This window comes from Cervus elaphus, chromosome 30 (genome assembly GCF_910594005.1).
Source record: "Cervus elaphus chromosome 30, mCerEla1.1, whole genome shotgun sequence".
NCBI lineage: Eukaryota > Metazoa > Chordata > Mammalia > Artiodactyla > Cervidae > Cervus > Cervus elaphus.
In genome coordinates, this window is record NC_057844.1 from 78248150 (window position 1) to 78274914 (window position 26765).

The 26765-nt window shown below is 42.9% G+C and overlaps 1 protein-coding gene across 3 annotated transcripts in view; it reads left to right on the forward strand.

Annotated features, from left to right (window-relative positions):
• The first annotated feature begins 92 nt into the window (after positions 1-92).
• The window catches only part of LOC122687071 (basic immunoglobulin-like variable motif-containing protein), a 62511-nt gene continuing 35838 nt past the window's right edge, over positions 93-26765 (forward strand). Inside the window, exons 1-10 of one of the 3 annotated variants that reach the window (XM_043892516.1) lie at positions 93-230; positions 7237-7837; positions 8722-8793; positions 11277-11403; positions 15123-15218; positions 15732-15836; positions 16055-16149; positions 24486-24618; positions 25238-25324; positions 26265-26361. In XM_043892516.1, the coding sequence (XP_043748451.1) occupies positions 7360-7837; positions 8722-8793; positions 11277-11403; positions 15123-15218; positions 15732-15836; positions 16055-16149; positions 24486-24618; positions 25238-25324; positions 26265-26361 (1290 nt within the window). In that variant the 5' untranslated portion in view covers positions 93-230; positions 7237-7359. Of the gene's footprint in view, positions 231-1340; positions 1785-7236; positions 7838-8721; positions 8794-11276; positions 11404-15122; positions 15219-15731; positions 15837-16054; positions 16150-24485; positions 24619-25237; positions 25325-26264; positions 26362-26765 lie in introns of those variants that run through there. The other 2 variants (XM_043892518.1, XM_043892519.1) reach the window with 2 other exon arrangements.

Below are 26765 nucleotides of genomic sequence, written 5' to 3' on the forward strand. Positions count from 1 at the left end.
AGAACAGGTGTAAAACACGATGAAAGGAAGGTGTTGTCCATGACATCGGACGATCGGTCGCCCGGCACGGCCGTCTGGGCGCTGTCCCCGCGCGCTCCGATGGGACGCGAGACGCCGGCCCCAGGGTAACCCGAGGCTCGTCGCGGGCCGCGCGCTGGAAGCTGTGATCCCGGACCCGGGCCGGGCTCCGCCGCGACCGCCGCGGCCCGACTCCACCGGACAGGCCAGAGGTACCTCGGGCGGTGGGCTGGGGTCGAGGTGGCCGCCGCCGACCGTGCGCCTTGCGCGCTGGGCCCGGGGCGGGGGGCAAGTGAGCGCAGCTGGGCCGGGCCTGCCGCCGCCCACCTGCTCTCCGCGGGGCCCGGTGGTCATCCGAGTGGACGCCCCTGCGTGGGGACCGGCCCTCCGGGGAAGAAGTGGGCGAAGACCTGGGCCGCAGGGTGGAGGGAAGCGTCCGGGAGAGAAAGGACGCGTCTTCTCGGGAACAAAGCCCGGTTTGGAGGGGCAGCGGGGACACCGGTGGCCCCCCGGCCGGCGCGGCGCGACCCTTCGCGCTACGCTCGGCTGGGTCCGGGCCCGGAGAGCGCGGTGGCCGGGCCCCCACCCCGCACGGTCCGCGCGGTCGCCAGAGGGGTCCCGGCCAGCTCCGACCTCGTACCGGGAGCCTCCTCCTCTCCCCCTTCCGCCCTTCTCTCGGCCTTGTCGGCTGCCCCCGCCCCCCCTCCCCAAACTCTGATGGGCCGGTGGCCCCGCCGGCCAAAGCCGGGGCCCGGGCTGGGGTCAAGGCGAGGGTTTTCCGTACTGTTTTCTTTGGGGGGCAGTTAACATTAGTAATCGTATCAACTCGTGCATTCAGAAACGCCAGGAGGGGCTTCCTCTTAGCCCGGGGACAGGGCTGCCTTGCACCCCAACCCGCCCCGCGCCCCCGGGCCCCCGCGCGGGCTGGAGGCCTACTGCGCGCGAGTGAAGGGCGGGAGGAGGGCGCGGAGGCCCGGGGATGTCGGGCGGCTAGGGTGGGGGTCGCCCCGTGCTATTTCCTGCGGGCGGGCGCCGCCTCAGCCTCCGCCGGCGGCGGCTGCAAGCGGCAGGCCTGGGCCACTGTCGTCTTCATCCCGGGGGCCTCCGAGCCTGGTGGCGCCGCCAGCTTCGCAGAGAGGGCGGTGGGGCCTCCGATCGCCTGCCCGGGAACCGGGGCTCGCCGCTGGCCGGAGCGCGCGGAGACCGGCCACCCCGCCCCCGGCATCCCGCGGAGGCGGGCGCCTCAGCCTGGGCTGGGGCTCCGGTCTGAGCGAGGAAGGGGCTAGGAGGGCGTGGGGAGGAGGCTGGAGAGGGGAAAGGACGGAGATCCGATCCCCTGGGCTTAGCGCGTCTGGCCCTCTGGCGTCTATTCATTACATCCTTAAGTCCTTCGCTGCCCCGTGTCTCAGCGGCCTCGGGCAAGATACTTAGATCCCATTAGTTGTCCTAAGTGGAAGCCTTTACTGGAAGACTTTTAAAGATATTTCGTTCTCTAAGCAAACCTGATGCTTAAAAACAAGGATTTAAAATACAACTAGTAAAAGAGTGTAATGCGGCCATGAATAGTGGATTTCATAGTTTGTTTTACAGAGCAGTTCCTTTCAGTGATGAAAATTGTTCCTCCAGCGGTGCATTTGAAGCTGGCCATTTGATGAGATTTCTTTTACACGGAGTTAAAGAGTACTTCTGTTAGCTTCCCTGGTGGCTCAGAGGGAACCAGGGAATGTGGTTCCTGCACATTCCTGCCTGCAATGTGGGAGACCCAGGTTCGATCCCTGGGTGGGAAAGATCCCCTGGAGAAGGAAATGGCAACCCACTCCAGTATTCTTGCCTGGAGAATCCCATGGACCAAGGAGCCTGGTAGGCTACAGTGTACGGGGTCGCAAAGAGTCGGACATGACTGAGGGATTTCACTTTCTTTCTGTTGCTTCTGATAGGACTTTATGAATAAATCAATAAGTCCTGAAGCTTAGGCCCTGCAATCATTCTTACCAGTAAATCTTCATAGAGCTTGGCGTCCTTTACTGGATGAGGGAACCTCCGTTCTCACCCATGAGAACCTGGGAGGAGAAAGAGTCCCCTTGCCTAGAACTCCAGGTCCTGATTGCCAGGGCCACTCCTGGTAAGCCCTCCTGCAATCCAGGCTCCTAATCCTGGGCTTACAATAATGCCTAGGATGGTGCAGGGGCTTAAATATATATCTGTTGATGAGACTTTTACAAATCACCCTGGGGATAGAGTAGGTCAGGAAAACCAGATTTGCAGGAGACAGACATTCATCATATAAACACACATGATCTAGAATTGCACCCTGGTAAGACCTGTGAAGGCTCAGGGTACAAATCTGCCTGTGAAGGCAGAAGACTCCTGTTCCATCCCTGGGTGGGGAAGATCCGCTAGAGAAGGAAATGGCCACCCACTCCGGTATTCTTGCCTGGAGAATCCCACAGACAGAGGAGCCTTGTGGGCTACAGTCCATAGGGTCGCAAAGAGTCGGACACAACTTAGCAACTAAACAGCAAAGACCTGTGAAGGAGAGGTACTGAGTTTGTACAGGGTCGCCTGGTCTCACTGAAGGAAGGAAGCATCTGGCAGAAAGTGATATTTGACTGACATCCAAGTATGGCCTTCCCAGATGGCTCTAGTGGTGAAGAACTCACCTGCTAATGCAGAGGACGTAAGAGACTCAGGTTCGGTCCCTGGCTTGGGAAGATCCCCTGGAGTAGGAAAGGGCAACCCATTCCAGTATTGCCTGAAGAATCCCATGGACAGAGGAGCCTGCAGGGCTACAGTCCATGGGGTCGCAAAGCGGTGGACACCACTGAAGCAACTTAGCACACAGCACACGAAGGATAAGGGGAATTAAGTAAATAAAGGAGAAGACGGAGGAGACAGCATTCAGAGAAAGGAAACATGGTCCATGGGGAGAGGAGAGTGAGGTGGAGGTAAAGAGAGAGATCACTCCAGGTTTGCTGTTTGTTCTAAGAGCAGAGGGTTTTAGGCAGTGGAGTTACATGATCACATATGTATACACGGTTTACTTTCCATTATTTGTACACAGATCAGGTTAGAAATGTCAATGCGTGGGAGTGGACAGGGAACTAGGAGCAGAAATAAATGGTTTATAAAAATACGGGCAAAAGAAGATGTGATGATATGTGAGGTGAAGGCCATTCAGTGGAGGGACAGCCTGCCCCTCTGTACCTAGGCGTTTCCTGAGGCTGTGATTACAATCTAATATATTAATTGACCTCCACCATGAGTCTATGATGAGTAATAATTTGTGCTTATTCATGTCTGAGAAACTCTGAGGATGCAATAACACCAGTGCCCTGGGCTTTATGGAGCTGTTGCTGTCATGGGGAGAAGAGACGTGGGTCAGACAGAGAAGCTGGGTGGGCTGAAGTTCATGGGGTCCTAAAGAGTCAGACATGACTGAATGACTTAGCACGCAAGTATAGGTAAATAATGAGGAAATCAACAGCAGCCGGGTTTTGGTCTTGGGGTTTGGATAATCTTCCTCTTCTGTGTGATATCTTTTGGTATTTTGCAACATTTTCCTCTAATTTGTTTTACTTAGGTGATAAAATTTATAAATATGACAATTTTTCAAAGAGAAATTTCTTTCTTTTTTTTTTAAAAAAAGGTATTTATTTGGCTCTTCCGAGTCTTAGTTGTGGCATGTGGGATCTAGTTCCCTGATCAGGGATTGAACCTGGAACCTGGGCCTCCTGCCTTGGTAGTGTGGAGTCTTAGCCACTAGACCACCAGGGAAGTCCCTCAAAGAGAAATTTCCATCAATAGTGGTTCAGGTGAGAAAGTTTCCATACCACTCCCAAGTTTTACTCTTGGCTTTGGTTGACAGTCAATAGAAAAACATGTCCTTTTGTTGATGATTTTTGTTTTTTTTTTTTTGGTGAAAGTGCAACGAAAAAGATCATTCTTGTGAGTGACCATTATTTAAAAGCAAACAAACTCCAAACACAAACAAAACCAGACTGTTACACTCTTATTAAGCAAGTGCTACGGTCTTTCTGGTCTTATTGATACACAAATGCAGTGATTTCCCTTTCTTTATGTTTCTTGTTTTTAAATAAAATTTTATGAGAGTATGATTGCTTTCCAATGTTGTGCTAGTTTCTAAGGTACAGCACAGTGAATCACCTATACACCAGCATGTCCTCAGTCGTGTCCAACTCTTTGCGACCCCGTGGACTGTAGCCCCCCAGGCTCCTCTGCCTGTGGAGTTTATTTTCCAGGCAAGAGTACTGGAGTGGGATGCCACTTCCTACTCCACGAGGTCTTCCTGACCCAGGGATCGAACCCAAGTCTCTTGTGTCTCCTGAACCGACAGGTGGATTCTTTACCGCTAGCGCCACCTGGGAAGCCCATACATAGACATAAATTCCCTTCCTTTTAGACTTCATTCCCATTCATCCTGATGTTTCTGATAAGAATATTCTCCTATTCTGTTGCTGTTCAGCTGCTGTCATGTCTGACTCTTTGTGAACTCATGGACTGCAGCACGCATATATATTCTCTTATATATGTTCCAGATTAGCTTTGTTCAGACATCCCCACCCTGCTGCACAGAGAGCTGGTCCCATAGGCAAAATTCCATTTAATCTGAGGAAGGAAGCTCTGTCAAAGCAGAGGCTAAATCTGAGATGAAGAGATAACAGGGCAGGGCCTGGAACATTTCTGTCTACCCTGACCCACCCGGCCGGCCCCCCACACCCTTATTCACTGCCCCTTACCATGGCTGCATACTCTGAGTAATGTCCCACCCTCCTGCAAACCACCCGCAGAACCCCAACCCAGAAATAAGACCTTTCTCTATTCAGCACTTCCTCTATTCCCCATCACCTCTATTCCACTTTTAGTGAAAGGCATGAGAATAACAGAAAAGAAGTAGGAAATGCTTTGCTAGCAGGGAGCTATATTCAATATCTTGTGATAAACCATACTGGAAAAAGACATGCAAAAGGGTGTGTGTATATGTGTGTGTGAGCATAGCTGAGTCACTTTTCTGTACAGCAGAAATTAATACAACATTGTAGATCAGCTGTACTTCAACAAAACTTTTTTAAAAAGAAATGCTTTGCTAGGGCATCTGTTAAGAGAGTAGCTTCAAGTTTGGCCTGTACGACCTCAGATACACAGAGCTTCTTCTCTGTCTCTCTCTTTTTTATTAGTCTCATTTATTTATTTTATTTTTGACTGTGCTGGGTCTTCATTGCTTCGTGAGCTTCTCTCGAGTTGCAGAGAGGGGGGCTGTTCTCTAGTTGTGGTGCATGGCTTTCTCGTTGAGGTGGCATCTCTTGTTGCGAAGCAAGGGCTCTCGGCGTGCGGGCTTCAGTAGCTGTGGCTCGCAGGGTCTAGAGCACAGGCTCAGTAGTTGTGGCCCATGGGCTTAGTTGCTCCCTGGCCTGGGATCTCTCTGGTTCAGAGATTGAACCCATGTCTCCTGCAGGCAGCTTCTTTACCGCTAAGCCACCAGGGAAGCCCTACCCAGAGCTTCTTTTTGAATTTTCCTCCATCATCACATCAGGAGACGAGGAAGAAGGAAAAACCGTCAAAGCTTCCTGTCGAGAGATCCGCTCCTCCTAGGATTTCTACAGGCTATAATTCATTGTGGTGATGGAAGCAGTTTTGAGATATGTATACACCATGTGCGTGTGTGTGCTAAGTCACTTCAGTTGTGTCTGACTCTTTGTGACCATATAGAATATAGCCTGCCAGGCTCCTCTGTCCATGGGATTCTCCAGGCAAGAATACTGGAGTGGGTTGCCATGCCCTCCTCCAGGGGATCTTCCCAACCCAGGGATACAACCCCCAGTCTTTTACGGCTCCTGCTTTGCAGGCGGATTGTTGACCACTGAGCCACCAGGGAAACTTATACACCATAAAATTCACCTATTTATTTATATCTATTTATGTTTATTTCTTTATTACTTATTTTGGGAGAGCACACAGGGAAACGGTTGTTTATTTAAGACAGAAATGAGGCAGAGATACACACCCGGAGAGAAAAGGGCGTGGGCATCTTCTCTAATGAGGAGGAGCCTGGCGCACCTGTTTAAAGTGTACAGTTCAGTGTCTCTTACTACATTCACAAAGTGTGCATTCATCATCACAATCAGGGAACATTTTCATTCCTCCAGGAAGAAACCCCATCACTCCCAATCCCCTTTCGCCTCACAAGCCCTTAGGTAATCCCTAATCTAATTTCTGTCAGCGTGGCTTTTCCCAATCTGAGCATTTCATGTAAAAGGAGTTACACGCTCTCTGGTCCTTTGCAACTGGCTTCTCACACTTGGCATAATGCTTTCAAGGTTCATCCATGTTGTAACATGGATCCGTATTTCGTTTCTTCTTATTGTCCAATAGTATTTCATTGTATGGATAGACTACATCTTATTTATCCAGTCATCAACTGATGAGAATTGGGTTGTTTCCTTTTTTTTTTTTTTTAGCTGTCTTATGAGTAGTTCTGCTCTGGACATTTGTGTGGACAGATGTCTCCAGTTCTCTTAGATATATTCCGAGGAGTGAAATTGCTGGATCATATGCCAACTTTATGTATAACGTTTAAGGAACTGTTTTCCAAAGTCACTGGAGCATTTTGCATTTCCACCAGCTTTGTATGAGGATTTCAGTTTCTCCACTTCATCCTTGATCCTTATGATTATCTGTCTTTTTGATTCACGCCACCTGGATCAATATGAGGTGGTATCTTGTGGTTTTGATCTGCATTTCCATGATGACTAGTGATGCACATCTTTTTATGTGCTTATTGATCATTGCTACATCATCTTTGGAGAAATGACTGTGCAGATATTTTGCCCATCTTGAAATGGAGTCATTGGCCCTTTTATTATCCTATTTGTTGTTCAGTCGCTAAGTCGTGTCCAACTCTTTGCGACCTCATGGACTATAGCCCTCCAGGCCTCTTTGTCCCTCACTATCTTCCAGAGTCTGCGCAAGTTCATGTCCACTGAATCAGTGATACTGTCCAACCATCTCATCCTTTATTATCCTAAAACATCATTTAAAAATAATTTTTAACCAGATGGTGAGGGATCATGACTTAAGCGTATAGTAGTTGTGAAATAAATATTTATCAAATGCAGGCCTGTGAAACACTTAGAATATGTGTTTGCATTTTGCAGTGTCCAGTGGGTTGTTGATCTTTCTGTCTCCTCCCTCTTTCCCTAGGAGTCCGTTTTTGCAGCTCTCACGTTTTTGCAGAATGCTGTAAACGATTGTCACAGCTGTTTCTCAAGAAATAGAAAGCGTGGCATCCTCTTCCTCACAACAGAACTTTCATAGTTGCATTCAATGCCTAACGTTGCAGAAGCAGAAGGGGCAGATGATTCTGGAAATGGTGAGCACAAGTCCGAGAGACGGTCTCCCGAAGAGAGCCTTCAAGGTGCCGTTCAGTCTTTCTGCACCCGCGCCTCCGGAGAACCCCTGGGTCCCAGAAGAGATGGTCATTATCCGTGGAGCTGTCCAGTGACCCACACTCGGGAGAAGATTTACGCCATCTGTTCAGACTATGCCTTTCTCAACCAGGCCACCTCAATCTATAAAACTCCAAATCCAGCCCGCTCTTCTTGCCTCTCCGATAGTACCTCTTTATCTGCAGCAAATAATTCCTCAAGGTACATTGGCATCTCAGCCAGTACGTCGGACATCATCTACAATGAAGAAAACAGCTTGGAGAACTTATCCAACAGCCTGGGCAAGCTACCTCTAGCGTGGGAAATTGATAAATCCGAATTTGATGGAGTGACCACGAATTTGAAACACAAATCAGGTGAGGAAGGAACCTGGATGTTCCCAAGTGAAAATAAGGAGAAAGCAAGCAATATCACTTGTTTAAACTTGCAATTAGGCATATTTTCCTGTGATACAGGAGACCCAGTTCAGGAAGATCCCCTGGAGAATGGAATGGCAGCCCACTCCAATATTCTTGCCTGGAGAATCCCCATGGACAGAGAAGCCTGGCAGGCTACAGTCCATGGAGTCACAAAAAGATGGACACAACTGAGTGACTAACACTTTCATTGTGTTTTTTTTTTAATCATCAGTACAGTTCAGTCGCTCAGTCGTGTCCAACTCTTTGCAGCCCCATAGACTGCAGCACGCCAGGCTTCCCTGTCCATCACGAACTCCCAGAGCTTGCTCAAATTCATGTCCATCGAGTCAGTATTTCATTATAGTTTAAAAAAATAACCTTGGGTGTAAGACACTTAGTTCATTAATGTGTTGCCATTGGAAATTTCAAACTTAACCCTTGTGTTTTGAGAGCTTGGGCCAAATCTGAGTGCTGTTTAACGGAAGTATTACAGATAAGCACTCAGTAATTTAGAAATGGGTAATGAGGTGGCTAGAATAGCACAGTTTTTAGTTTTGCAGGGATGTGAATTCATGTTTCCCAATTAAGCATCTAGTTTTCTTTGTTACTATATAACATTTTGACTTTTCTGTTGTTGTTAAAAAGTTTTGAGCACCCAGCAGGGTGTCCAGGTACCACCCAGTAGGTTGCGCACTGCACAACGTAAGGGGGTGCAGTGTACCATCTTCACTGTCGCGATGCGGTGGTTCTGGAGCACAAACTAATGCCCTTCATGTCTTTCTTTGGAACTCACAGTAAGACTGGAGTTTTATGAGGTAGGTCCTGTTGTCTTGATTTTATAGGTGAAGGAATGGAGGCACAGAGGGGATGCATTTTGGGATACACTTACACAGCTAGAAAGAGGCAGAAGTCAGGTTTGTATTATTTCTTGGCTTTTCGATCATTTTGTAAAACCTCTGTCCATCTGCTCATTCATTGACAAAATCAACTTGTTTCACAGAATGTTTTGTAAATTTGTAATTCTTGGGGAGTCATTGGAATTTCACTCTGTGTCTCTACTTGTGGGTGATTGATTGGTCTATAACTTTTTTTTTTTTGGTAATATCTGTTCAGGTCCCCTAAGACGTGTTGGGAAGTGTTCTTTCTTCCTGTTTTCTGAGGGGTTTTCAGAGGGGTAATAACAATCTCTGAATACAGTTATGGGGTTGTCTTAATTCCCATTGGTTCTGTCAGTGTAGTCTGTGCCTTTCATCTACATTGTCAAGGTGCTGACATAGAGTTGTTCCTAACAGTTCCTTTTATCCCTCTAACACCTGGGGGTCTTTAGTGATAACTCTTTTTTCATCCCTGATGTTGGTAGTTTGTGTTCTTTTTCTTTCTAGCGGTGGGTGTATCAGCTTTGTTTGTCTTTTCAAATAACCAGCTTTTAGCTTTGCTAATTTTCTGAATTGTCTGTTTTTTGTTTCACTGATTTATGCTCTTTACTGTTTTGTTCCTCTTATTTTGGGTTTACTGTGTTCTTTATTTTCTATCCTCTTGATGCAAGACTTTTCTGTCTAAGTATTAAAAACTCTAAAATTGCTCACTAAGTACTGTTTTGGGCTTCCCTGGTGGTTCTGATGCTAAAGAATCCTCTTGCAGTGCAGGAGACCCAGGTTCAGTTCCTGGGTCTGGAAGATCCTCTGGGGGAGGAAATGGCAAATCACTCCAGTATCTTGCCTGGAGAATCCCATGGACAGAGGAGCCTGGTGGGCTACAGTCCTGGGGTCACGGTCACCAAGAATCAGACACCACTGAGCAACTAACACTTTCACTTTGAGTGCTGTTTCTGCTGAAGATCATAGATTTTAATACACTTTATCTTTAACTGTCATTTAATTTGAAGTATTTTCCAATTTCCCTTGTTATTTCTTCTTTGATTAATACCGTATTTAGAAGTATGCTATGTTATTTCCATATATTTAGGGCTTTTCTAAATTCCAATGTCTAATTTAGTTCCATTGTGGACAGAGGACATATGACCTCAGTCTTTTTAATTTTTTTTTTATTAAAGTATAGTTGATTTACAGTGTCATGTTGTTTCAGATGAACAGCTCAGTGGTTGGGTTATACATATACATATATATTTTTCAGATTCTTTCCCCTTACAAGTTATTACAAATTCTTGAGTATAGTTCCTTGTGCTATGCAGTAGGTCTTTATGGTTCCAGCTGGTTTTGGGTGCCAGATGGTTTCATTGTAGAGCATCTTGAATGACGAAAATGGATCTTCTTCCACATTTGTTTTCTAAACATGTATCTCTATAATCTATATTTTCTAATTTATGACTAACTCATGAAAATGAAACATTAGCTTTTATTTAATTTTTATAGCAGATTGGCTTGGTTTAAAATGTAATACTCTGAGAGATTTTAAAGTGCACCTAGCTAGGACTTCCCTGGTGATCCAGTGGTTAAGACTTTGCACTTCCAATGCAGAGGGTGCGGGTTGGATACCTGGTCCGTGAACTAAGATCCCACGTGAGGTGAGATCGAAAATAAAAATAAAGATATAAAGTGCACATAACTATCTGAAATGTTCATGGTGTTTTAGTGAAATGAGGCTTGGATGTTCATTAATAATATTTTAATTTATATTATTTTTTGACTGGGTGATCCACTGAATGGAAACAAAAAAGTAAAAAAATCAAACAGTATAAAAATTCACTTTTGTCTTCCTTTGGTGAAGCTCCCAATTTTCCCTCCCCCCATAGATAACCACTGTGTTGTCTTTTGTGTCTTTTGGAGAATGTGTGTGGTGTCTGCGTGTCTGTCTGTGCACACATATATTCCTACTTGCACACAGAAAGGAGACTTTGTTTTCCATTCTGGCTCCAGGTGCTAAAGTTGCATTTTAATAATGTACTTGTATGCATCATTCTTAATTCATTTTGTGGTCTCTGTAGGCCTGGAGCTATTTTTAAACATCACATCATCAGATTATTGGATCTGCTGCTTTTACTTTCGCAACAGAGTAACGTTAATGTGGTTTTATTGTTTTATAGAAAGGATTCATTTTCTGGAAATTGGTCTCGTTAAATATTTTACCATTGCTAATTTGATTTTCTAGATGTGGCTAAGCATTTTGTGATTGATTCTTTTGCTAGCTAAGTGACTAGCTCAGGAATTAAAATATAAGAACCTGATAGGAAATAACATTCATGGGTGTTTAAATGTGTGTTTATTCTCTATCCCTTTCTTTAAAGCAGTAGGGTATTCTTGAAGATACATGTGGTTTTTCAGTATGTTTGCGAATAGCATTTTTAGACCTAGCTACTTTGATATTTTGTTACATGATTAATTGTATTGTTTTGGGAGCTTGCTTCATCTTACCTCATTTTTATACTCTTGTGTTCCAGGCAATGGAAAGAAGCAAGTTTCCAAGAAAAAAACTTCAGATAAGAAAGGAAGACATCAAAGGGAGTGGCCTCAGTATTCTCCTCTTGAAGATATTAAGCAGCGGAAAGTATTAGACCTCAGACGATGGTAATCGCTAAAAATTGACCATTTTTACCTAACTGTCATATCTAATGAAATTAACAAATATTTGCTTAGTATCTCATTTTTGGGCTTCCCTGGCAAAGTGGTAAAGAATTCAGGTGCCAATGCAGGAGATGTGAGTTCGATCCCTGGATCAGGAAGATTCCCCTGGAGATGGAAATGGTAACCCACTCCAGTATTCTTCCCTGGAAAATACCAGGGACAGAGGAGCCTGGAGGGCTCCAGTTCATGGGGTCCCAAAGAGTCGGACACGACTGGGCTGCCGAGCATACACACAGCGGTCCTCGTAAACCAGAAGTTAGATGTAAAGACGTGATTAGATTCTGGTTGAATATTTGGGGGCAAGAATACTGTCTTGGTGACCTTGCGTCCTTCATACTGTATTCCATCAGAAAGTATGTGGAGTCTGCTCATTTGGGATTAGAGGCTCTAAGAGTGATCACTGGATTAAGGGGGCCACAGCCTTAGCCACAGTCAGATTCCTTTCTTCCCTCTGCAGCCATCAAGTCATCACACTGTTGACGTGGCATTGAGCTAACATCTAGATAACCATCAACTTTTCACCTAGTGGTCACCAAACCCACTGATGACCCCTGCCTGAATCCTGTTATAAAATGGAGATTTTTCAAAATTCTGTCCTTCTGCCTTTACTAACTAGCATTCCTTTAATGAGACGATCTTCCACTTAGCAGCTGGGGCTATTTGGTGGCTTTAACATAGAGTCCCTATTATAAAGAAAAGGATGTTTAAGTCATGATAGCTTTTAAGTACTACTAATCTGTGACTGGAGGTTTTAAAAATTCTTTTGTGTGATATTTTAGAAATATTCGATTTCTTTCTCTTATTTTATAAATATTGGACGCTTTGCTGTGGGCTGAGTGCAGAGAGGCAGAAAACAGGACTTTATTCTCCAATCTAGTTGAGAAGAGAGAAAAGTGTAAAATATCTCAGGAACTTGGTCAGATATGGGTGGGTATAAACACGAGAGGAGGTAATGATCACTGAAGCGCTTCACTGAGGAGCTGAGGCTTAAGAAAGGAAAATGAGGAGGTAGAGAGTCTAAAGGTCTTTGAATGGATGGTAGGAAAGTGTCTGGCAGGTTGGTAATGAAGAGTAGACTGGTCTGTCTGGAGTGAGGTTCAGAGCAGCTAAGAAACTTACCCAACATCACATGGCAAATATGTAGATCTTGCCTTGAAAATGAAGAGAATTGAACTCCAGAGTCCTTGTTCTTTCTTTCTAACAGCTTCCACAGTCTATTTCTTGGGTGTCAGGCTAAGGATTTAGAACTTTTTTCTGGGGTAGAGATAATCCACTGATGCTTTCTTAACAAAAGCATATCTTACAAAGATAAACTGGTAGACTGTATTGCAGAAGTGACACAGATAAAAAACATTAATTTTAGTTTCTTTGGAACGAGGTTTTATGCATTTTGTTCTGAATCCCTTTGACTTAGGATTTGTTATAACCACATATATGAGTAATTATTCTTAATAGTGTAACCTAAGGCCATAAAGACTTGGATGAGGAAAGATAGATGTGAGAAATAACCTAAGGGGAAAAATTACCTGGATGACAACTGTATTTCCTGGAGAATGTTATAAGATTAGAGATGGAATGGAAAGACCCACAGGAGATAGTAGAATGTTAGTAAAAGTTTTAAGCTGGTCATGAAGAAGACCAGTAAACAAGTTTGGACTGATGAAGAAGTATGAAAAATCTTAACAGTGCCTAAACTTGATCCCAGGGATTTGTGAAGAAGTGTATAAGATGGAGGAGGGAGATTGAACCGTGATACAGTAAGGTCTTTTTACTCCACTCCTTCCCTCAAACTCATGAAAACAATAACAAGATGAAAAACAGGAAATCCTCTGTCTTCCCTGAAACAAAGACATAGCAATGTCCCCAAACCATCAGCTCTAATACGTACTCATCAGATCCCATACGTTCTGTATTAACAGAGGAGATACTGAGACCTCATAGACTACTGCTGGCCTTGAACAATGCAGGTTGCTCTACATTTCAGGTGACATCCCCGAACCGTTTGGTGACTCTGGTTAAATCTTGGGGTATGAGCCGTGGAGTGAGAGGGGAAGAACCTGAGTTCTTTGAGGAGATCCAGGTCAGCACTACAGAAATGCATGGAGGGTTGCAGAAAACACTGTGCTGATTGCTACTCTATTATCATACCCCCTGTATGCCAGCTGAGGACCCTCCCTCTAGGGATTTACAGGCAAGGTGGTGCTTACAGGAGGGCAACACAGGCCACACACCTCCTGATTTCAAAACATGTTACAGAGCTACAATAACCAAGATGGTGTGGTACCAGCCTAAAGACAGACATAGACCAATGGAACAGAATTGAGCTTAGAAATAAACATTCACGCAAATAGGCAAATAATCTGCAAGGGTGCCGAGACCACAAGATGGGGAAATGATAGTCTCTTTGGAAAATGGTGCTGTGATATCCACATGCAAAAGAATGAAACTGGACCCTTACTTCACGTCATACCCAAAAATTAACTCAAAATTGATTAAAGACCTAAATGTAAGACCTAAAGCTATAAGATCCTAGAAGAAAACATAGGGGAAAAGCTTCATGACATTGGATTTGGCAGTGATTTTGGGGCTTCCCTGATAGCTCAGTTGGTAAAGAATCTGACTGCAATGCAGGAGACCCCAGTTCGATTCTGGGTCAGGAAGATCCACTGGAGAAGGGATAGGCTACCCACTCCAGTATTCTTGAGCTTCCCTTGTGGCTCAGCTGGTAAAGAATCCACCAGCAATGCAGGAGACCTGGGTTTGATCCCCGGGTTGGGAAGATCCCCTGGAGAAGGGAAAGGCTACTCACTCCAGTATTCTGGCCTAGAGAATTCCATGGACTGTATAGTCCATGGGGTTGCAAAGAGTCAGACACAACTGAGTGATTTTTCACTTTCACTTTCTGGATTATGACACCAAAAGCACAGGTAACAAAGGCAAAAATAGACAAATGGGAGTACATCAAACTTAAACATTTCTGTGCACCAAAGGAAACAATGAATAAAGTGAAAAGGCAGCCTACAAGGTGGGGGAAAACGTTTGCAGATCATGTATCTGATACGGGATTAATATCCAGACAACATAATGAATTCCTACGGCTGAAGTTGCAAATAGTCATACATGTAGCTCAACTAGGAGTTTGCTTTGGAATTTTAGGAGTTGACATCTAAATTTATATATCTGTAAATTTTTTTCCATTTGTCTGGGTGATATTCACTTTAACTAGTCGTACTTAGCCATCATTCTTAAAAAGCGTGATTTATTGTTATGCATTTATAATGCATGCATGCTCAGTTGTGTCCAACTCTTTGCAATCCTGTGGACTAAAGCCCTCCAGGCCTCTCTGTTCATGGGATTTTCCAGGTAAGAATACTGCAGTAGGTTACCATTTCCTCTTCCAGGAGATCTTCCTGACCCAGGGATTGAACCTGCATCTTCTGAGCTCCTGCATTGGTAGGAGTGTTCTTTATCACTTGAGCCAGTTATGCATTTATAATGTGTTTAACAAATATGAAAATACTTTAAATGAATAAATATTTAACATTGGTTTAAATGATCAAAGTTTTCATTATGCTAACACGCTGAGTTGCCATGAGTGTTCTGTTTCTATGTGTGTATTTTGTGTTTATTCAAGTGAAGAAAGCAGTCTTTTATTTTTTCAGGTACTGCATAAGCCGACCACAATATAAGACTTCTTGTGGCATCTCCTCATTAGTTTCTTGTTGGAATTTCTTATATAGCACAATGGGAGCTGGAAAGTAAGTATGATAATTGATTAGTATCTCTAAACTCCAAACTGAGAAGTTATTTGGTGTTGCTTTTGCTATAATGGAAGATTTTGAAATATAGAATAATGAAAGATTTTTAGAAATATTCTTTTTTAAAAAAATGTATTTATTTATTGTTTGCATTGGGTCCTAGTTGCGATGCACAGACTTAGTTGTCCTGCAGAATGTGGGATCTTAGTTCCCTGACCAGGGATCGAACCCACATCCCCTGCATTGCAGGTGGATTCTTAACCACTGGACTGCCAGGGAAGTCCCTATAATGGGAGATTTTTAAGAACAGATTTTTTAGAAATTGGGGGGAAACTGCCATATTTTGTTTGAAACCTTTTAGCTAAAAATATATGCATGCATTGTTTTTGATAAGATAAAAATTTTAAATGTTAGTAAAGCTGTTTGCAAATGAGACAGACATAGTAACACTGGGACAGGTTGCATTTGCATATGATGGAAATTGTCAAATGAAAGGCCATATTTCTTTTGTAGTCTTCCATCCATCACCCAAGAAGAAGCTTTACACATTTTGGGCTTTCAGCCTCCATTTGAAGATATTAGGTTCGGCCCCTTCACTGGAAATACGACACTTATGAGGTATGAAGCCCGTGCTTAGAGGAATGCCTTATTTCTAGTTCTGCAAAATAATAATTTTGTAGGTGTGCATTGGTAGTAAACCATGTATCTAACTGTTCAAACCCAACTTCTGATAGATATGTCAGACTTGGGCTCTGCCCGAATTTTACTGAAATTGGAATATCACTTTCTTTGTTATGGAATTGTTGCTTTGAATGAGTCTTCTTGTTATTTTTCAGGTGGTTTAGACAAATTAACGACCACTTCCATGTAAAAGGATGCTCATATGTTCTATATAAGCCTCATGGGAAGAATAAAACAGCTGGAGAAACTGGTAAGTAAATACATAGAAGATTTACACACACACACACAGATATATGCTTTAGGATTCATCTCAAAGATTGGTTTTGATTCATGGGATATGCTGTAAACTCTAAATACAGTCTATCACTCTATCTAAGAGGAAATCGTAATAGATAATATTGATGGTAATATATAGGGTACTTTTCAATATACAGTTTAATATCTTTTAGTTCTTTTCCTCTTTGAATGTAGAACTTTTAAAACTTTATGGCATGTCGTAAACACTGCTTTAGCACGGTGTGTTTTTTGGGCCCGTGGGGTGTGTGTGTGTGAGAGAGAGAGAGAGAGAGAGAGAAAGAAAGAGAGAGAGAGAGCTTGCTGCTACTAAAATCCTTTCCGGAAGCAGCATGGAATTTGCAGTTCCTCTTCCTGAAAGGGAATGCAAGGGTTTTAGAATATTTGACGTTAGACTGGCGTAATAATGTGGAACAACAGGACAACAGACTGTGAAAGTGACACAGTTCTGTTATAAAAGGGTCTTGGTTGTTACAGAGAATAATGCAGTTGATCCTAAGGATTGTGTTAGTTATGTGCTAGTTAAATAATTTGCATTATTTGAACATTTCCATTTTTAAAATTTCATAATCACCTTTTGACTTTACAATCAGAAACCTACAACACAGTGTTAAAGAAAATGTTCTTCTGACACTTGTCAAAAGGGTAAGGGAGACTATTGAAGACTGTTGTAATGGGGAACTGGGTCATGGGAGAGCAATTGGGCTCAACCTGGAACAACAAACCAACTCTCAAAGCAAGGGTTCCATGGATGGAAGGTTATTAAGAAGAGACATCAAGGGTCCTTGCTGAACCGGTCTAACAGGTCTTATCTCAGGCAGTCTAAGGGTTCTGCTTTAAGAGTGAAGGATAAGGACCTTGATCTGGTATCCAGGTTGGGGATTCTCTCTCAACTGACTTTGGCGGAATTTTTGCTAAAACTGGATTCAGCCAGGATGGACACAGAAGCCCAAGGTCCAAGCCCAGCTGAGAAGAAGGCTCAGCAATGCCTTACTTGAGGTAGGATATAGGTGGGCTCCAGGTTGGGGAATTTATAGTCAGTGAGCTTCCTCTTTGCATTTCTTGACATCAGGGACAGCTGGGCTCCCGTTGAGGAATTTACAACCAACAAGAAACAGGATATATAGCCAGTCTTTGTCTCTTACCTCAAGGGAATAATCATAGCAAGGACAAACAAAGGACAAAACCCTGTCTGATAAGGGAGACACTACCCATGCGCAGCAAGGCTCCTTGGAGTCAAAAGTCAGAAGATAATTCCAGGCCATAATCAGTCGTGCTCCTCCCAGAAGCCTTCACTTTGAGATCCATCTTGGCTAGGGTATGCGTGCACACCCCAGGGGAGGGTCCTGAGACATATTAACTGGGGCGGGGTCGGGGGTGGGGGACAAAGCAAGGTGATTGGCCTGAGGGAAGACATAGATCTGGAAAACCGCCCCTTTATAAAGGATTTTAACTTCCCAAAGGCACCACTCTCTCTCTGAGTTTGCCCATGTGCCTTTCCCCATGTACTTTTCCTTTCAATAAACTTTTTACTTTACTCTTTATCTTCTGCCTGCTCGCCTGAATTTGTTCCTGACTAGGCAGGCAAGCCTCGGAAGCTTAGCCCTAACTGCTGGCTCCTGTGGCCCAGTGGTTAGGAGTCTGGGTCTGAGAAGCTAAGCCCCTGTCTTCAGCGAGCACTTGCTGCTTCCTGCTGCGTGCGTCCGAAATCAAACTGAAGTCTGCTCAAGCAAAGTCTTTGTCTGCAGAGAGAGTACCTGGTTTACCAAGATCAAGGACTGAACACAGAGTAACAGTAAATAAATAGGGTCTATTTCTGTTGCCTTTTTGCAGGTGTATCAAGCTGCTTGTGAGTCAGGCAGACTTGGAGTCTGCATATTGGTTTCTGCACATACTGGTTCTGTGATCTGAACGAGGCGCTTAAACTCTCATTCGCTGAGCCAGTGTAGACTGTTCTCTTACCGAGCCAGTGTAGACCTTGTCTCCATATTTCCACCCCACAGGGTCACTGTGAAGATAAAAGGAGACGTATTTGTAATATACTTAGTCCCTTGCTTGACAGAGTAAGGACTCAATAAATGTTAATTTTATTCTTACTGACTGAACTCTGTGCAGTTGCAGGGGGCCTTTCTCCATGGAGTTTCCCTGGTGGCACAGATGGTAAAGCGTCTGCCTGCAATGCAGGAGACCCGGGTTCGATCCCTGGGTCAGGAAGATCCCCTGGAGAAGGACATGGCAACCCACTCCAGTATTCTTGCCTGGAAAATTCCACAGACGGAAGAGCCTGAATAGGCTACAGCCCATGGGGTCGCAAAGAGTCAGACACGACTGAGCAACTTCACTTTCCTTTCCTTTCTCTATGAAAAGGGGAGCCTAAAATGTTGTGTTAATAATTTTTTCTCTTTCCATGGTGACTGTCAGCACAGCCTCTCTCAGTAATTGATCAGGCAATGAAAAACTAAGAGAAGATAGACTTTGCAACACACATCAGCGTTTTTCCTTTGAGGAAGTGGCTCTTCTCTCCATCCCTCCTCTTTTTTTTTGATTCGAGGAGAGGAATTGTTGCTATAATTTCTTCAAATGAATTTCAATACTGTATTTTCCCAGTTTTGTTCCTGTTTTCAGTTTCCCTATTACAAGACTTGACTCCTCACTGTCTCTTTTTCTACATGTGTTTTCCTGAAGGATAACTGATCCACGTCCCCCTTGATCTTCGTCTTCCAGCCTCAATGGTACTTAGCAAGCCCTGCCTTATGTCTGACACTCAAGATTCCTCTTAATTTCTGTAATACTGGTCATTTTTGTCTGTTGTTTGGCATTTGGGATGTGCAGCCTTATATGAAGTTGCATCTTTTTTAATGTGTCTGCCCAGTGCCTCGGTCATAGGGACTTCCCTCAGTAGCCCTTTGATTCTAAGTATGCTGCTGCTGCTGCTGCTAAGTCGCTTTAGTTGTGTGCCCTCTGACTTTACCCATGTGACCCTTGGGACCTCTGATTGTATTCCCAGTGGAGAGTGTTAACCTGTGTTGAGCAGAAGTCGTTCCTGTTCCATCTCATTGTAGAAGACCGAGTTGCAGAGCTAGGCTTTTCTTGTTTGTCTCTGGGATATTCAGTAGTGAAAACCGTGGCCAGTTGTTAGTGTGCGTTTAAAAAAAAATACTTTGAAATGTATCTTTTATTTGTTTAGATTTTTTTTTGTGGGGTGCCCTGTGGCATAGCATGTGGGATCCCAGTTCCCCAGCCAGAGACTGAGCGCACACTCCCTGCAGTGCCAGCTCGGAGTCCCAGCCACTGGGCCACCAGGGAAGTCCCCTGCCTAGATTATTTTTAAGGACTCTCAGGCCTGTTTTCTTCAACAGGCTTTACATTTTCCTGGTGACTACACTTCTTAGATTTTGGAACTCCCTCTTTTCTGGTTGACATGCTCATTTCTTGTGGGCCTTCCGGAAATGTGAACTGAGCTTGTGCACGCTCAGTCATGTCCAACTCTGCAACCTCATGGACTGTGGCCTGCCAAGTTTCACTGTCCGTGGGATTTCTCAGGCAAGAATACTAGAGTGGGTTGCCATTTCCTTCTCCAGGGGAGCTTCCGGACCCGGGGATTGAACCTGCGTCTCTTGAATTGGAAGGCGAATTCGTTCCTACTGAACCACCTGGGAAGCCCTCACTCATGGAATAAAAGCAAAATCCAGGCATTTTAACAAAAATTAACAGATTTGACTGTGAATATGAGTTGAAGCATTTTTTTTTTTTGGTTGTTGTTGTTTTTGAGTTGAAGCATTTTTTAAGAGCTGTATTTAATAATGACTCAAAAATTTTGTGCCAGAAGTTGTCAACATTAATGTCAAACTATTGGTTCACTTATTATTATTCACTTCCTATTACTATTACTTATTAGAGTAAAATGTCAAACTGTTGGTTCCCTTAGTTACCAGCTTTTGTGCCAGGAACATCTAGATTCATTTGTTTTTTATAGCTAGCTTGAAAATTACACTAACATTCACGTACTTCGTTTTTATTCATCTAGTAGACACCTTTGCCCTATCCCGACGTAACTCGTGTATACGCTCACCCTGGCCCTTGCTACCAGTTAACTACAGTGTCCTAGTGCTTCTTGAGTGGACTGTGCGTTTATGTTCTGTTTTCCTCATCTTCTGGTTTTCTCCAGTTCATATTCGACACAAGATCGGATCAGTCTTTTCTGTGTGTGGCACTGATATGTCCTTTCCTACTCTGGGGACCGTGTAGCTTGCTGAAAGCACAAGGCCCTTAGCACCATCCCAGGCGAGAACAGATTGGTCTTTCGATGCTGTCCTGCATGTACCAGTTGAATTTAGAAGATTCAGGGGTCTAAGAACCTTGCAGGATGATACTGTGTTGCTAGATTACAGAATCTGGTTCTTGTCTTTGAAGGTATAAAAATACATTTTGATAAGTTCTTTAAGAGTTCTCTGGAGTTCTGTTCTTATAGAATAGACTCTTCCTCAGCAGGCTCACAGAATATCAGAATGCTAACATATTGACTGAGAGTGAGAAATACAGTATCCAAGGCACCAGCGTTTTCTCGATGGCTGCTCAGGACACCACTGCCCCCCAGGGGCCAGTGGGCCAGCACATTCTGGTAGTTTCGTTCTGCTTTCTCTACACCATCCGCATCGTGGCTCTGCATTTGGCAGTGGCTGCTTTGTCGCTGAAGTTTCAGATTCTTGACATCCTCTGGTTTAGACTCCACATCAGTCTGAATTTAGTTTCCACCTCTGGGCAGCATCACTGTCTTGGGTGACTGCCTTAATGTACTAAGTGCTGTGTTTACTGTCTTTTGTTTCAGAAGGTGACCTTTTTCTGACCTCACCCTGCATTTCTGGGGGTGCCCTCCATTCTGGACCAGACGATGCGCTCTTCCCTGACTGTCCCCCTCCCGTGCAGTACTGTGGTTTTCTCCACACGCCCCTTCCTCTGTCTGGGTTGTCAGAATCCTGCCACTTGATTTTGTTCTGTCCTGAATGCCACCCCCTTCTTGATTCCTTAAACCCGAGGTGCTCTTTCTCCTTTGAATTACACCCCTTTTTTTTTCATGGCATTTTTTCCACTCTATATCCAAGTCACCTCTTTTATCTTCTCTACGAGGGCAGCTTGAGGTACTGTGCATTCCTTGTCTTTTGTTTCCTTATGGTTCCTGATATATTGGGTTGGCCAAACAATTCAGGTTTTCCTGTTACAGAAACTGTCATGATACAGCTTACAGAAAGGCCTGAATGAACTTTTTGGCTAACCTAATAGTTGGTAGCTGTTCATTAATTTGCTTCCTGAATTGAGTGCAATAAAAATTTCCTGTTAACCTTAGACCAGTGGCTCTCGAGATGTGATGCCTAGATGAATATTAGCATCACCTGGTAACATGTTAGACATGCAAATTATTGGTCCCCACTCCAGGTCTACTGGGTCAGTCACTGAGGGGGTAGGTATCAGAAATCTATTATTTAACAAGCCCTTCCTGCTCAGGTTTGAGAACTACTGCTGTGGCCTTTCTGGACTTCCCAGGTGGCGCTAGTGGTAAAGCCTGGCAATGCAGGAGACGTAAGAGACACGGGTTTGATCCCTGGGTCAGGAAGATCCCTGGAGGAGGGCATGGCAACCGACTCCAGTATTCTTGCCTGGAGAATCCCATGGACAGAGGAGCCTGCTGGGCTACAGTCAATGGGGTCACAAAGAGTCAGACACAAATGAAGTGTCTTAGCATGCACATACGCTGTTGCCTTTCTAAAGAGGTGCTATCCTGCTTCTTTGTCAGGAGTATGGTCTTCCACTGACAGGAAACTCAGTGAGTTTTCATTCTGTGCTCCGCTGAGTCCTGGGAATTCTATGGCGGTGCCTCAGGGCTGGTGAGGGGAGAGGGGTGAGCCCATAGATTCCCTCCCTCCTTTGGGCCACAGTAACAGCTTTGATCCTTTTTATGAATTGGCCTGGCATGTAAACTTTCCTTGCAGAAGGAGTTCCATGTCAAAATAAATCTGAATATTACTGATCTGAATTAGAGGTCAGCAAACAACAGCCCGTGAGCACGCAGCCCATTTTACAAATAGAGTTTTATTGGCACATAGACATATCCATTTGCTTGCACACGGCCCGTGGCTGTTTCTGTCCGTGGCTGCTTTCAGCCACAGTGACAGAGCTGAGCAGTAGCAAAGGTAGTGCCCTGATCCAGGCTTCCCCGGTGGCTCAGCTGGTAAACAATCTGCCTGCAGTGCAGGAGACCCAGGTTTGATCCCTGAATCAGCAAGATGCCCTGGAGAAGGAAATGGCAACCCACTCCAGCATTCTTGCCTGGAGAATCCCAGGGACAGAGGAGCCTGGGGAGGCTACAGTCCACAGGGTCGCAAAGAGTCAGACAAGACTTAGTGACTGAACAACAACAATCTAAGTCCATCCGAACGTTGTCATGTACTTTGAAATAATAACAAAAGACATACCCAAGTAGCATGATCATTACTCCATAGAAGAAAACCCACCTCGTGTCCTCTGGAAAACGAGGACATAGTCAAAGAGTATTTGTAGCAGATGAAATAGCATGAATATTAATGAGGACAAACTTTCATTCCTATCTCATTTGCCCCTGAATATGTTCCAGACATTAATGTGACTCCTACTCATAATCACAATAAGGAAATCAGCTGTTTTGGATTATATTTGACTTAAGGAGGGAAGTGTGAAATAAAGATTTCCATTAAAAAGTTACAATAAAGTTCTTTCACAGGAAGTTTTAGTTATCTGGGGTAACTTTTTATTTGGCGTTTTCACAATCTGACAGATTTCAAGAGTTCTTTCTAAGCCAGTTATGTGTGTAAGAATCTTTAGTATTTACTGGATTTATGAAGAGTCCAAACCTATTTACATTTGCTTACTATTCTGGAATATATCTACGATCAAGTTCAGCTATGGAAACGAAATACTGAGCATCTTCTGAATTTTAGTTCTTAGAATTCTTCATTTAGAACTGTCCTTGGGTGTCAGTTTTTAGTTTGTCTGGGGAACTCAGCCTGAAACAGCAGAAAGACTTTTTTATCATTATAAAATAGAGATTATAGTAGAAAAGATTACCTTGCATGCAGGAATGCACATAATGGAGTAAAAATCTATGGTGAATCTATGAGTAAAAATCTCCTAGCTGAAAAAACCTTGGAGAAAGAGTTTAAGACAGAAATGTTATGGTCTCCATGGAGCTCACAAGTTGTGTGTATCTGTGGGGGTTGGGAGTGGGCACCCACCTTCTTGGCACTGTTACAGCCATTGACCAGCTGTTCTTGGGCTTCAGCTGTTTCAGTGGCCAGAAAGTCCATCGGAAAAGCCATAACTTGCAAGTTTTCTTCTACTTCAACCATTTTTAGGATTTCCCGTCTTAATGGGCTATTTGTTCATGAATAATGTAGCTTCTTCCAGGAGATGCAAGTTAATGAAACTTCAGTTAATGGCTTTTAAGTATTGAGTGGTGGTCAAGACTGGTTTCTTATGTAATACTTTTGAAATTACTTTGTAACTAATTCATGCAGCCATCGGAAAGATACAAGGAGAAGCAGTTATAAGAGGATACAGTGGTTCACCAGCCAGTCTCTATAAAGATGTTCTTACCACTTGGCTTGTGAAAGCTGTTCCTCTAATTTGGGTGATTTTTGTAGAAAGGATTGTAATGTGTGTTAATGGGAGAAAGTTTTCATCTTTGGAACTTGTTTGGAGTTTGTATTTGTCCGTATACTTCAGTGGTTTCCAAATTGGGATGTTTGCATATGACAGCTGTGCAGAGTGATCACTGTGGTCTGAGAAGAATGTATTAGAATGTCCACATTTTGATCTAATTAAAAATTCCTATTTTTGTGTATCTTTTATATTAGTAGTCAATATACATAGTTTATAAACAAACATGCTTATCATGGACATTCTTACTTAGAAATTTCTAGTGACAGATGTGTACAACCAGAGAAGTTGAGACCCTTGCTATATATAACAAGTATTAACTTTTGTAGACAAGCATGTGTGTTATTTGAAGGTTTTGGTAATCAAGGACATATTTCAGTTATTTAGTTTGCTATTCAGTTTATCTGAATTTCAGTCTAAAGGGTAAAATTGAAATCCATTAATTAAAAAAAAATCTATCAATAGTTATTCATTTTTTCCTCAGCAATGTCCATTTGTACCAAGTAATATCTCTTCTGCCTTTGAGTCCTTAACTAATTGTTTGTATAAAGTATAGACAGTGCATTATGGTCCCTCAGTTGGTTTGTTTTTGCTTTTTTGTAGCTTCTGGGGCCTTGTCGAAGTTAACTCATGGATTGAAAGATGAATCATTAGCTTATATCTATCATTGCCAAAATCATTATTTTTGTCCAATTGGCTTTGAAGCAACCCCTGTTAAGGCAAATAAAGCATATAAGTAAGTATTTTTATATTTTATGTGCATACTTTACCAGGAAAATATATTGTTGAAAGCATTTATGAAATATTTGGTTCATTAGACATTGGAAGACTTGATGATTTTCTTTCCTTACACCAAGTAAGACTATCCTTTTAAACACTGTAGCTTAATCTTTTGCAGAATTTTGTTTGGTTAATTAGGCTTTTCTCAGCATTCCCTGGTGGCTCAGTGGTAAAGAATCTGCCTGAAACGCAGGAGAGGTGGGTTCCCTCCCTGGGTCGGGAAGATCCCCTGGAGAAGGAAGTGGCAACCCACTGCAGTATTCTTGCCTGGAGAATACCATGGACAGAGGAATCTGGTGGGCTGCAGTCCATGGGGTCTCAAAAGAGTCAGACATGACTTAGCAAGTAAACAAAAGCATTTTGTAACAAGGGATCAAACCCTACCCTAATTTATGCTTCCTCTTTAATGGCCTTTGGAGTTTTGTTCAAACCTTAACTCCAGTTCTATTCTAGTGCTACTGAATGCTATTTCTGCGTAAACCTCAGTGTATGTTTTATCAGTATATGATTGAAGTGATATTTTCAAGGGAGTGAATGACTTTATGAAGCTTACTGTGAATGTATTTTATATCTAGCAGGGGCCCCCTCACACCACAGGAAGTAGAATATTGGATCTTAATTGGAGAATCAAGTAGAAAACATCCTGCTATTCACTGTAAAAAGTATGTTAACCCCTCCCTCTCCACTTTTCCTCAATTTCTGCTAAAAAGCCTGTTGGAATTTTAATTAGATTAGAATCCATAGAATCCATAGTTTAGTTTGGGGAGCATCACATCTGAATAATGTGGAGTCTTCTCTTTATAAACACAGACTTTATCTCCACTTAATTAGAGCTTAATTTCTCTTGGCAATGGTATTTCTCAGCATAGAGTTTTATATATATTTTGTTAAAAATTTTTCCTAAGTGTGTATATTTTTTGATGCTGTTGTAAATTGATTTAGTTGAAGTAATAGTTGAGTTACAATGCTTTGTGAGTTTTAGGTATACAGTAAAGTGATTCAGTTATATATATATATTTTCAAATTATTTCCCATTATAGGTTATTACAATATTGAATATTGTTCCTGTAAGCTCATTTTTAAAATATCTTATCTCAGTTATTTTCTCGTAGTGTACAAAAATACAATGGATTTTTCTATATAGGCCTTAAATCTTACACCTTTATCAAATTCAGTTGTTAGTTCTAGTAACAGATTTGCAATACAAAGCAATTTGTAATTGTTTTGGATTTTCTACACCATCAATCATGTTGTTTGTGAATAAAGGCATACTAACTTATAAAACTTTTGAAAATATACTTGACTCCAATTAAAAAGAAAATATGGAATGTTTCCACACTAGCCTGCAGGATGTCACTTAACATCCACATATATTTTTATTTCATATGGAGAGTAACCATTTTTAACCTTGGCATTAGTTGGATAAAGAGAACTGTCATTAAAAAGAGGATTTATGGAAACCTAATAGATGAAATCATCCTCTGATGGGAGAAGTAATGCCATGGTACTGTTGTAGCAAGTTACTCACGTGAAAAGTTCCATTACTTTTTAAAAGTATTTTGAACTTAAAGAAAATTGTGCTTTATTCTTCCTTAACAATAGATGGGCAGATATTGTTACTGATCTAAACACTCAAAATCCAGAATATCTAGATATCCGGCACTTAGAGAGGGGACTGCAGTATCGAAAGACAAAGAAGGTAAGAATACCACTGTGTGAGAAAGTATTTCTCGACTAGCCAAAATGCAGTAATTTTACTCAGCACTCTAGGTTGTAAATAACAGAAACCCAGTTCATACTGTTTTAGACCAAAAAGTGAAAATTGAGGACACACACGTGTCTTTAAAAGGAAATTTACAATAGCTAGGACATGGAAGCAACCTAGATGTCCATTGACAGATGAATGGGTAAAGAAGTTATGGTGCATATACACAATGGAATATTACTCAGCTATAAAAAGAAATGCATTTGAGTCAGTTCTAATGAAGTAGATGAACCTAGAGCCTTTTATACAGAATAAAGTATGTCAGAAAGAGACAAATATAGTATACTAACACATATCTGTGGAATATAGAAAGGTAGTACTGATGATTCTCCATGCAA